This window comes from Panthera pardus, unplaced genomic scaffold (assembly GCF_024362965.1).
Source record: "Panthera pardus isolate Hobbes unplaced genomic scaffold, ASM2436296v1 HiC_scaffold_17, whole genome shotgun sequence".
NCBI lineage: Eukaryota > Metazoa > Chordata > Mammalia > Carnivora > Felidae > Panthera > Panthera pardus.
Window position 1 is genome coordinate 145,402,027 of NW_026526732.1, and position 13,031 is coordinate 145,415,057.

The window sequence follows — 13,031 nt, forward strand, 5'->3', positions numbered from 1 at the left end:
CTATTAAGATGAAAGAAGGAGGGGCACCTGGGTGGCTCAGTCAGTTAAGCATTCGACTTCAACTCAGGTCATGATCTCACGGTTTGTGGGTTCGAGCCCTGCACCAGGCTCTGTGCTGACAGTGTGGAGCCTGGAGCCTGCTTCAGATTCTGTGTCTCCCTCTCTCTCTGCCCCTCCCCTGCTTACACTCTGTTTCTCTCTCTCAAAAATAAAAACACATTAAAAAAATTTTTTTAATGAAAGAAGGAAAAAAAGTTTTACACATGAAGGAAATTCATTTGATTACTTAGGAAAGGAAAATGACAGCAAACAAACACTGTGGTCTCCAGAAGAGGAAAGAGTATTTGATGTGTAACAGGGCTCTGAAACTCATTTTCTCTCTTCCTTACACTACAGACTATTAAGTATTGGTAATACCATTTTCTAACTGGCCACTCTTCTCAAAACCAATGACATTTGAAATAGGCTAGCACTATGCCTGAAGGGACATTCTGTATCCTCACTATCTTCTAATGTGAAGTTCACCAGCTGTGTCCACCTGATATACCTAGTTGACTGGACTTCTAAGGCAAGGTTTATTCTTTAAAACAATAATCCTGTTTTTGAGCTAGATGGAAAAAGTGTTCTACAAAGTCATAAATGAGAATAGCTCCAAACCTAACAATATATACTTAGTTTTAAGACAAAAATTAGTATTTCTTACACCTTTAGGGGAACTCCAAGGATTATTAACAACCAGTACTAAAAGCATCTCTCAAGGAGGAGACTCATCACAAAAAATGAGAAAAAGGTAGAATACGAAGAAGACTTATAGAGATCTAAAACTGCGTTGTCCAATGCAATACCAGTAATCACATGAGATTAACTAAATTTCAATGTAATCTAAATAAAATCTAGTAAGATTTGAAATTCAGATTGAAGACTCATAAAACTATGAATCCAAAGGAACTTCTCTGAAGTGATACTTCCTTGACATGATAAAGAGCATTTATGAAAAATACACGGTTAAAATCATAGTCAGTCACCGGAGAAAGGCTGAAAAACTTCCCTCTAAGATAAGAACAAAACAAGGATGCTCACTTCACCACTGCTATTCAACATTATACTGGAAATCCTAGCCAGAGCAACTGGAAAGGAAGAATTGAAACCATCTCTATTTGCAGATGATAGGATCCTGTAGATAGAAAAACCAAAGAATCCGCAAGAAACCTACTAGAGCTAATGAACAAGTTGAGTAAAGACGCAGTGCACAAAGTCAACAAGAATCAGTTTTGTTTCTTCACACCAATAATAAACAACCTGAAAAAGAAATTAAGAAAGCAATTCCATTTCCAACAGCATCTAAAAGAATAAAACACCTAGGAATGAATTTAGCCATGAAGGTGAAAGATTTGTCCAATGAAAATGATAAATCGTTGCTGAAAGACATTAAGAACTGAAAAATGGAAAGACACCTCGTGTTCATGGATAGGAAGACTTAATATTGTCAAGATGTCAATATTATCCAAAGTGATCTAAAAATTCAATGCAATTGCTATCAAAATTCCAACAGCCTTCCAGGGTACCTAGGTGGCCCAGTTAAGCATCCAGCTCTGTTTTTTTATATTTTACTTATTTTTGAGAGAGAGAGAGACAGACAGACAGACAGACAGGGAGCGAGCAGGGGAGGGGCAGAAAGAGGGAGACACAGAATCTGAAGCAGGCTCTAGGATCTGAGCTCCAAGCACACAGATATTCCTCCACAGAAGATATACAAATGGCCAATAAACACAGGAAAAGATGTTCAACATTACTGGTCATTAGGGAAATACAAATTAAAATCACAAACAGATCATGACTTAAGCCGAAGTCAGATGCTTAACCGATGCTACCCAGGTGCCTCATCCGACCTTGATTTTGGCTCAGGTCATATCACAGTTTGTAGGACTGATGGAGCCTGGTGCCTGGCTCTGTGCTGACAGCCTGGAGCCTGCTTGGGATTCTCTCTCTCCCTCTCTCGGTCCCTCCCCTGCTTGTGCATGTGCACACACTTTCTCTCAAAATAAATACATAAACATTAAAAATACATATTAAAAAAAATTCCAACAGCCTTTCCTGCAGAAATGGGAAAGCCCATCTTCAAATTCATATAGGATTACAAAAGAGCCTGAAAAGCCAAAAAAACAAAAAACAAAAACCCCCAGCCATTTAACAGTGAGAACAAAGTTGAAGGACTCATACTTCCTGAATTCAAAACTTACTATTAAGCTATAGGAATCAAAACAGTGTGGTACTGTTATATAAGCATAGATATACAGACAAATGGATTAGAATTAGCCTTGGACAGAAATGCCAAGCCTATTCAGTGGGAAAAGGATAGTCTCTTCAACAAATGGCTCTGGGACAACTGGGTTTCCATATGCAAAAGAACAAGTTGGACCTCAAACCTGACATCATATACAAAAATTTACTCAAAATGGATCAAAGACCTAGGTATGACAGAGAAACACATACAACTCTTAGTAGAAAACACAGTAAATCTTCAAACCTTGAATTTGGTAATACATTCTTAGATATAACATGAGCAACAAAAGGAAAAAATAGATGAATTGGAACTTCATCAGAATCAAAACTTCAGTGCATCAAAGGACATTATCAAGAGGGGCGCCTCGGTGGCTCCAGTTTGTTGAGCGTCTGACTTTGGCTCAGGTCATGATCTCACAGCTTGTGGGTTCGAGCCCTGCATTGGGCTCTGTGCTGACAGCTCAGAGCCTGGAGCCTACTTCGGATTCTGTGTCTCCCTCTCTCCCCTCTCTGCCTCCCCCACTCATGCTCTGTCTCTCTCTGTTTCTCAAAAATAAACATTAAAAAAAAATTTTTTTTAAAAAAGGACCTTATCAAGAAAGTGAACACACTACCCACAGAATGGGAGAAAATACTTGCAAATCACATATCTAACAAAGGTTTAATATCCAGAATATACAAAGAACTAAAAACTCAACAACAAAAAGACAACCCAATTAAAAAATGGGTGAAGAACTTGAACAGACATTCCTCCATAGGAGATATACAAATGGCCAATAAACACAGGAAAAGATGCTCAACATTATCAGTCATTAGGGAAATACAAATTAAAACCACAAAGAGATACCACTTCATACCTATGAGGATGGCTATAATTTAAAAAAAAAGAAGAGGGCGCCGGGGTGGCTCAGTCGGTTAAACGTCCGACTTCAGCTCAGGTCATGATCTCACAGTCCGTGAGTTCGAGCCCCGCGTCAGGCTCTGTGCTGACACCTCAGAGCCTGGAGCCTGCTTTGGATTCTGTGTCTCCCTCTCTCTCTGCCCCTCCCCTGCTCATGCTCTGTCTCTCCCTGTCTCAAAAATAAATAAAAACATTAAAAAAAAAATTTTTTTTTTTAAAAAAAGAAGAAAAGAGTAAGTGTTGGTGAAGACACGGAGAAAAGCTCCTACATCACTGGTGGGCATGTAAAATGGTACAGCTGCTGTGGAAAACAGTTTGATAGCTCGTCAAAAAAGTAAACGTAGAATTACCACAGGACCCAACAATTCCACTCCTAGATATGTATACCCAAAAGAACTGAAAGCAGGGCCTCAAACAGAGAGCTATATGCCAATGTTCATTGCAGCACTATTCACAATTGCCAGAGGTGGAAATAACCCAAGTGTCAACGAAAAGATGAGTGCATACACACACAGGGGAATACACAGAAAACGGAACGGAGTCCTGATAACATGCTGCAACACAGAAGAACCTTGAAAACATTATGGCTAAGGGAAATAATCAAGGAAAAGAACAAATATTGTGTGATTCCACTTATATGAAATATCTAGAATAAGCCAATTGAGGAAGTTGAAGAGAGGAAACCAGAGGCTGTGGGAAGGAAGAATGGGGGTTATTGTTCAATGGGTACAGTTTCCGTTGGGGTGATGAAGATGTTTTGGAAATAAGATAGTGGTGATGGCTGCACAACTTTGTAAGTATAGTTAGTGCCAGTGGACTGTGTATTTAAAAATGGTTAAGATGGTAAATTTTATGTTATGCGTTTTTTACCACAATAAGAAAAAGGTAAAATGGCAAATTTTATGTTAATACCTTTTACCACAAAAATATTTTTAATTCAGTTTCTAAGTTTCACTAGCCACATTGTAAGTGCTCAATAGCCACATGTCACTGGTGGCTACCAACCAGTGCACAGCCCAAACAGAAAACATTCACAATACCACAGACAATTCTATTAGATAGTTCTTATCTAGCAGCTAAAACCACCAGTTTTTTTTTAACTTTTTGATGTTTATTTTTTTTGAGACAGAGAGAGAGAGAGAGAGAGAGAGAGAGAGACATAGTGTGAGCGGGGGAGGGGCAGAGAGAGAGGGAGACACAGAATCCGAAGCAGGCTCCAGGCTCTGAGCTGTCAGCACAGAGCCCGACGCGGGGCTCAAACTCGCGAACCGCAAGATCATGACCTGAGCCAAGTCGGCCGCTTAACGGACTGAGCCACCTACGCACCCCTAAAACCACCAGTTCTAGATGAGAATAATATGATTAATACGTGAGGAAAACAGGGAGAAAACTGCACTCAACAGAAGAGCAGTTCTAGAGGCTGCCTCAGCATTCAGTTGCATTTAAAAATCATAAATAAGCAGTGGCTGCACATCTTGCCGGGCAAAGAAAGAATGTGTGGGGCCAGCACATCCTCCAAAGGAAAAAGAAAAAGAAAAATTTAAGAAAAAGAAAAATTTGGGGAATAGGTAACAAATAAAATAACGTAAAGAAACTGTGACCTGAGTCATAAGTAACAGTTTTGGATCTATCTTCTCTGGGTCTTGGTTTCCTCACATGTATAAAAAACAGGGAGTTCAATTAGATGTTTTCTAATATCCTTCCAGGCCCCCAAGTGGATAAGTCTAAATTATTAACTTTCTCATCTCATCGGTACCTTTAAAAAAAAATGAGGGGGCGCCAGGGTGGCTCAGTCGGTTAAGCATCTGACTCTTGATTTTGACTCAGGTCGTGATCTCACAGCTCGTGGGATCGAGCCCTGTGTTGGGCTCTGCGCTGACAGCATGGAGCCTGCTTGGGATTCTCTCTCCCTCTGCCCCTCCCTCTCTCTCTCTCTCTCTCTCAAAATAAGTAAATAAACTTTAAAAAAAAATGAGGAAAAACTGCCTAACTAATTTTTTTAGGATCAGCCTGAAAGGTTAAGAGTAAAAATCAACTGGTCTAAACTCTAGTTGTGCTCAGCACCTGCTGCACATTGGCAACAACCGGGGACTTAAAACATACGTCAAAGCCTGTGCTTGGACCCCACACCAACTTTAGTTGAGTCTGTGAGGTGGTGCCCTGGCACTTGGGAGTTTTTAAAAGCTCCCCGAAGTATTCTGGTGAAAATGAGAGTTAAGAACCACTATGCTAGAATGCACATAACTGTACACTTCAGGCAAGAAAAAGTCCTAGAAAACGTTTTCCTCTCTCCTTGTCCGGCCACCAAATCTACATCCACACAGCTGGCAACTGACAGGATGGGGGTGGTATGTATTGCAAATACAAATCCTCTGAATTTGACTTTTATGATCCGGTAGAATATCTGTCTGAAAAAGAGCCAAGTACAAAAGAAATGGTGTAGTACTAAAATAGGAATTTTGAAATGAATTTTCGTGTATTAAAAAAAAGCCCATGGTAAAAAGCCTAAATGCTAGGTTTTCTAGCTAAAGCTCACAGAAGGAAAAGAAGTATGCACAAAAAGGGAAGACTTCTGGGGCGCCTGGGTGACTTGGTCAGTTAAGCGTCCAACACTTGATTTCAGCTCAGATCAGGATCTCACAGTCATGAGATCGAGCCTCACGTCAGGCTCCGCACTGACAGCACGGAGCCTGCTTGGGATTCTCTCTCCCTCTGTTCCTACCCTGCTTGCACACATGTGCAAACACTCTGTCTCTGTCTCTAAAATAAGAAAAAATAAAGGGAAGATGTCTTACAGGTTGAAAGTTAGCATTCTAAAAGAGTCAAGCCATCAGGGAGTAAGTAAGTCTGTGAGATAAAATCATAGGGCACAATTGCTTTAAAACCTTTCTACCAGTAGCCCGCCAAGGGGCTCCATCCTTTACTACTTGTCACACAATTTAAATAAAACAAACAAACAAAAACTTTTAATGATTCACAGGCAGACAGTAAAGTGGGAAGGTAAAGGGAAAAAGTGTTTCCCAAAAGTCAGTAATGAAGATGATGGCTAACATTTCCTGCCAGGCTCTAACTACTTTCCAGATACTGTCTCACTGAATTCTCACAACTGCCTTGTAAAGTACATACTATTAGCCTTTTATGGTTAAGGAAATCGAGAGACAGAGGTTAGAAAACACACAGCGGGGAGCATAAGAGGCAGGATCGAAACCCAGGAAATCTGATTCCAGAGTATGTGTTCTCAACCAGTACACCCTACTGTCTCTCTCCACTACTCTGCATGTCAATGCAGGCACGCGTGTCCAAAGCTGACTGCAGGTAAAAGGAGCTACAGATAATAAAGAAGAGGAAGGGGAGGGAGGAATCGAGAAATGCATCAGAGTAGTGTGCTTGGGAAGAGAGACATTAGTCTGCTGGATGGGGACTCTGAGCTGTGTACCTGAGGAAAAGGGGAATTAAAAATTTCCCTAATTCTCTTAGCTTGGACTATAATGTATATACCACATTTCTAAGAGGCAGATATAAGGTGAATGAAACAAACACTAGGTATTTAACCAAGAATCCGGGACCGAGGAGCAGTAAGGTGAGTTCAGTACAGGGAGACAGAACTCTATCAATGCAGAAATAGTCAGGGAAATACACAACTTTGCCTGAGGGACAGAAGCTTTTCAGTTCATTAGGAAAGCACATTTTTCTTCAGCAGAAGATAGATAGAACATGTGGAGAGATAGCATGAACATTCACAGTCACCACAAAAGTATATCCCAAACTGTAAGCAAGTAAACGGACATTCTGGTATAAATTCAATGAGTTTGCTTAGGTGAGGGTCCGTTAAAACAGCTTTTAGGTCTCTAAGCATGATAGAACACATTCATAGCATGACTGCAGCATTTTTAAAGCCCAGCCAAACCCACTATAGGCTAGCCAGATGAATTTTACAAAAATCTTCAAACCTAATTCTAGACACATATTTTAACATTCTTTCTCACTTGAACATCTTCCCCAAGTGAAAGTAATGGGACTTCTAACAAACCACATTTGGATGATACTACTTCTAAAGCATGAAATGGGCATACAGCAGATGGGAAAGGGCCTAAAATAAAAGGGCCATGGTAAACCATGGGCTAGATGGTAAATCTGGCAGTAAATTAAGGTTTGGCTACAATCTAGATAAAAACAAAATTGTGCTGGAAAAAAAAAATTGTGCCATCACATGGCAGGATGACCTTATCATGTCTTCCTTTTATTATTTGTTGTTAAACAACAAATATAAAGAGAGTCAGCAGGTACATCATTATAGGGATGAAATATAATCTTTTTAACATGTAAATCAAACATAAAAGCTAAAGACACCCCTGATTTATAAATGGGTATCTTGCTCTCATTAAGTGTTTGTACAAGTAGACTAAACCAGTCATTGAGATCTGGAGTCTCTCAGGAATACGCTCGGGTTGCAGAACTGCTGTGGGAAGATTAATGTAATAAAGAACTCACTGCAAAAGATGACAGGTGAAAGATATAAAGAGTTCCCCAGCTTGTGAGGAATTTTTCCAACTCACAAGTAAAACTGAAGGCACTTTGTTGGCAAGGCAAGACACTTAGCCAGAGGGCAGATCTCATAACGCATGTCTCAACTACATAAGCAAGTAACTGAGAGCTTCTCTAGAGATAGGTAAAAATAATATACTTCCATGGACACTGGAATACAGATAAGAAACAAGAATCCAAAACTTTTTAAAGGATACGGTCTGTACCAGGAAACAACGTTCTTCCAGTCAACAGCTCGGCCATTATGCATCCCACTGACCAAATATCAACTGGCAAAATTAAAGAGAAAAGGGCATACAATGTCACTGTTATCATACCTGACCACAAATGGAACTATAACTAGAAGTGAAATACTCAACTTAATATTTAAGACATTTGAGGTCCACGATTCATGCTCATCTTTATGGAAGTTAGCTTACTAAGACCTTCACCCCACTAACGGGCTTCATAGGTAGGATATCAAAACATACTTAAGACAAAGAGAAATAAGCTGTTCACAAAGGGATAGAGACTCTTATTGGTGGAAATGGTGGATTCTCCCAAGTCATGTTGAGAGGTTACAATTATGAACCCATTGTCTTCAGATAGAAGTACTCACAGAATACGCGGGAAATCTAAATAAATAAAAACTCAACTGCTAAATCATAAAGTTTGAAAGCGGTGTACATACAACACCACCCCCCTTCTCTATCTGAGCGACTGAAATATTTGCTGTCGACTTTAAAAGGATTACTGATGGAAACAAAAGATGCTTCCTCCCATTCCCACTACCTCCGCTTCTGAGAATCCCAAATACGCTCAACATGCTGCCCAAGAAGGTGCTAAATAACCAATAAAAGCAATACCTGTCTGGTTGTAATGCATCCAGTTCAGCATGATCTCAGGAGCCCTGTACCACCTAGTGGCCACATAGCCTGTCATTTCATCATCTGTATGTCGAGCCAGTCCAAAATCCAAGATCTAAGGGAGAGAAGAGAAATCAGGCACTGGAACAGTCAGGATCCTAAGTCTCATAAGGCAGGAGGGTAAAAACTCTACTGCCTCAGAAATGGGAAGAACAATACAGCACTTTCATAAACATACTTCCAAGTCTATGTTTGGAATGCATGATAAACACAGCAATTTAAAAAATGAAATTACAAAAAGCAAAACAAAAATGTTACTCCAAAGCATTTACCCAAGAGCAATGAAAACATACAGCCACACAAGGGCTTGCATATGAATATTCATAGCAGCTTTACACAGCCCCAAACTGGAATCGAAGCAAAGGTCTATCAACAGGTAGATGGATAGACAAATCGTGGCATAGTCACAAAATGGATACTATTCAGCAACAAAAAGGAATGAACTACTGATATAACACAGATCTCAAAAATATTATACGAAGCAAAAATCAGATACACACACACAAATACTGTATGATTCCATTCGTGTGAAATTCCAGAAAAAAATAAATCTGTTCTATGGTGTCAGCAATTAGATCAGTGGTCCAGGATTAGGGGTAGAGGAGCAGGGAGTGGCTCGGAAGGAGCATAAGTCAGCTTCTGGAAGTGAAAAGGTGTTCTTTATTTTAATTGTGTTGGTGGTTAAATGGATACATAAATTTATCAAGGGTGCACTTAAAATGATTCTTCTTATTACATTTAATTACGTTTAAAAGAGTGATTAAAAATGAGAAAAAATATTCCAAAGCTGCTTGCTCTCTATATATTTATATTTATCCCCTATTTGAATTATTTTGAATGAGTGGCTTTTGCCATTCTTATCTTAGGAAACTAATCTAGTAATTATCTCTTCAGGATTGCTTACTTAATATTCAGACTATGATTTTCCTTTATTATAACTAACAAATTAAATTTCTAATGTAACTTTATTTTAGAATGAAAATACGACACCTGATGCCACCTTCAATATCCTTTAAACTAAGGCTTATTAAGTCTGTGATTCAAATTTCAAACTCTGATATTTCTAAGGAAAATATGAATTTTCAGACAAAATGTCATGATTTTATAAACCCATTTACTACGTAGGTCTGCCTGGTTAGTCAAACATGTAATTACAAGTGGAAACAAACAATTCCCACCATCTCTTCATCTTACCTTCAGCTCACAGTCTTCATTCACAGCTAGATTACTAGGCTTCAGGTCCTAGGAAGCAAGTCCAGAGAGGACATGATCAACTCTATGATTCATGCTAGGTTTTCTCCCCACAGGTAATGATGAAGATCCAAACATAAAAGTAAGACTTTATTCAGCTATAAGTGATCTCCATCTATAGTCAGTCACTACCTAGTCCTAATTAGCCTTAAATAGTAAAAACCACACACATTTCTTTAATCAGTTTAAACTTAGAGTAAAGTTATAATCAATAGTTCAATGGCTAAAATAAGCTTAGACTAGGATCTTGGCCACATGCCGGTCCTCTCCACTTCAGCGCTCCCTCCCCAAATAATGCAATCAAAATCACAATACATTACCCTGTGAATTATGTCAGCTGAATGTATATACTGTGAAAGAGAAAAAAGTCAGTTAAATCAAAAAGTTATCTCCAACCTCTTATGGCCATATGACATAGTTAAAGTATATTTTCATGAATCAGTAAGAACTACTAGTATTAAAAAGTAGCATTAGAAATGACAAGTAATTATCAGTAATCTGAACATTTATCATAACTATGATTTCTATACCATCGACTCTATTCATAGAGTTGAAGTATAAGTGAAACAGCTTTCAACCTATTTTCTGGCTAGTGCTCTGGAGCTCACTAGGGACTCAAAGCTGCTAAATGTCAATGTCAAAGGTGCTTTAATTTTAAAACATTACTTATCTGCCCTTCCCACAAACAAATTAGCATCCTAGAGGAGGTTTTTAAAGTTTCAACATGACTCTGACCAGACATTAGATTAGATCAAGAGATTATGACTACTCTTTAGAAGGAAGAATGAAGAGTCCTGAGCTCTCAGACATACATATTGAAATATCTATTATGGGTGGAATGATATGATGTCTGGACTTGTCTTAAAAGAATCCAGGGCTTGGGGAATACAACAGAAACAAGATTGGCCATATTTTGGTAGCTGTGGTCATTGAGTAAACGCAGGGGTTCATTACAGTATAATTGTACTTGTGATTTTATGTTTGAAATTTTCCATAAGAAAGGGTTTTTTTTTTTTTTTCTTTCTTCTTCTTCTTTCTCTTAAGCCTTGAGATGGAGAAAGGGAGACTATACCTTGAGACCTCGGAGAATCTGGTAGATAAGGAACTGAACATGGTCATCCGTAAGCTTCTGACATTTCACAATGTTGTTCAGATCTGCTCCCATGAGATGGGTCACCAGATACCTAGAAATTAATGGAGAGTTACACAATAATCCAGAACCCCTGTGAAAGCTCTTAATTTCATAAGACTTCTAGAAGTATTTAAGAAAAGGCAATTGCCTAAAAGGCAATCTACTGAATAGAAGATATCTGCAAATGATATATCTGATAAAGGGTTAGTATCTAAAATATATAAAGCACTGATACAACTGAACACACCAAAAGCAAATAATCCAATTAAAAAATGGGCAGAAGATATGAACAGACATTTCCCCAAAGAAGACATACAGATGGCCAATAGACACAGGAAAAGATGCTCAACATCACTCGTTATCAGGGAAATGAAAATCAAAATCACAATGAGATACCACCTATGACTGTCAGAATGGCTGGAATAAAAAATTCAAGAAACAAGTGTTGGTGAGGATGTAGAGAAAAAGGAACCCTCATGCACTACTGGTAGGAATGCAAACTGGTGCAGCTGCTGTGGAAAACAGTATGGAGGTTCCTCAAAAAATTAAAAATAGAACTATCATATGTCCAGTAATCACACTATTGGGTATTTACCCTCAAAATACAAAAACACTAATTCAAAGGGATACATGCACCCCTCTGTTTATAGCAGCATTATTTACAATAGCCAAGGTATGGAAGCAGCCCAAGTGTCCATCAACTGATGAATACAGATGTGGTATATATATACACAGTGTAATATTTCATATACCATATATGGTATATACATAGTGCAACAACATAGATAGAGCTAGAAAGTATAATGCTAAGCAAAATAAGTCGGTCTAAGAAAGACAAATACCATATAGTTTCACTCATATGTGGAACTTAAGAAAACAAATGAATAAAGGAAAAAAAGAGAGAGAGAGAGAGACAAACCAAGAAACAGACTCTTAACTACAGAGAACAAACTGATGGTTACCAGAGGGGAGGTGGGTAGGGGGGTTGATGAAATAGGTGATAGGGATAAAAGAGTACAGTTATCATGATGCACAAAAGAGAAGAGAAGAGAGAAGAGAAGAGAAGAGAAGAGAAGGGAAGAGAAGGAAGGGAAGGGAAGGCAAGGCAGTAAGTATGACAGTGACAGCTAAAAACTTAGTAACTACATGGGGGGCTCATTACCCCTATTCTAACTTTACCACCTTCCATCTAGTTTTCTAAAAATTTCTATAATCATTCTTACTAGATGTATCTTTTCTTAGGTTGTCTGAAGAAAGAGACAAAAAAGCAAAGATGAAGATCAGAATGATGTATGTGTCAATATCAGTTTAAAAAAAAATGTTGCATGAGAAATACACAGTGCAACTAAATACATGGCCATGATGAAGTATCTTGATTTTTAAATCTATCATTGTTATTTTCACCTCATTATAAACCAAGTTGTAGGCACTAAAATAGGAACATTTTTAAATTTTCAAATTACAATTCTCCTTTTTCAGGATTCACTGGTAAAAGGATATTGTTCACTGACAATATTCCTGCATTTACTTTAAAGGAAGGAGGAATATTATCTATAAAGCAAAATGGGGCATTCCAGAACCTCTCCGCACAGGTGTGGTCCTGGTTATTAACCTTACGTGGTAAGATTAGGGAAACGATTACATTCAAGTCCAACAGGTTCACCACAAATATTCTAGATGCAATGCCTTACCCACTCATTACTGTATTACACAGCTATGGGAACATAAAAACCAGATCAGCAGTAAAAAGGCTGAATTTTTAAAAATCAAGTTAGGTTTTATCTACTGTGTAAGAATCACTACTCGTTCCTGAGGCTGAATAATAATGTATACCAGTTGAGCTATTACAAATGCTTTCATTTCATTTCTATTTTTATATTTTATAAATTTAGAGGAAAAGAGACTAGGCCAGTAAATTTAAATCTATTAATCGTTATATAAATATGTGCACGATCTCTCTTCATACACACACACACCCCACCCCACATCACACCACACCACACATTATATTGTT

General features: G+C 38.4%; 1 protein-coding gene across 6 annotated transcripts in view; it reads right to left on the reverse strand.

Annotated features, from left to right (window-relative positions):
- MAPK14 (mitogen-activated protein kinase 14) overlaps positions 1-13,031 on the reverse strand; it is a 74,328-nt gene that overhangs the window by 17,775 nt on the left and 43,522 nt on the right. For all 6 annotated transcript variants that reach the window (XR_002081992.2, XM_019456905.2, XM_019456904.2 and 3 more), the window contains exons 4-8: positions 10,958-11,069; positions 10,206-10,235; positions 9,829-9,876; positions 8,575-8,689; positions 7,927-7,998 (exon numbers count right to left, since the gene is read on the reverse strand). Coding sequence is in view for 5 of the 6 variants with exons in the window: in XM_019456905.2 (XP_019312450.1) it covers positions 7,927-7,998; positions 8,575-8,689; positions 9,829-9,876; positions 10,206-10,235; positions 10,958-11,069 (377 nt within the window). In the remaining variant the exon portion in view is untranslated. The remainder of the gene's footprint in view (positions 1-7,926; positions 7,999-8,574; positions 8,690-9,828; positions 9,877-10,205; positions 10,236-10,957; positions 11,070-13,031) is intronic.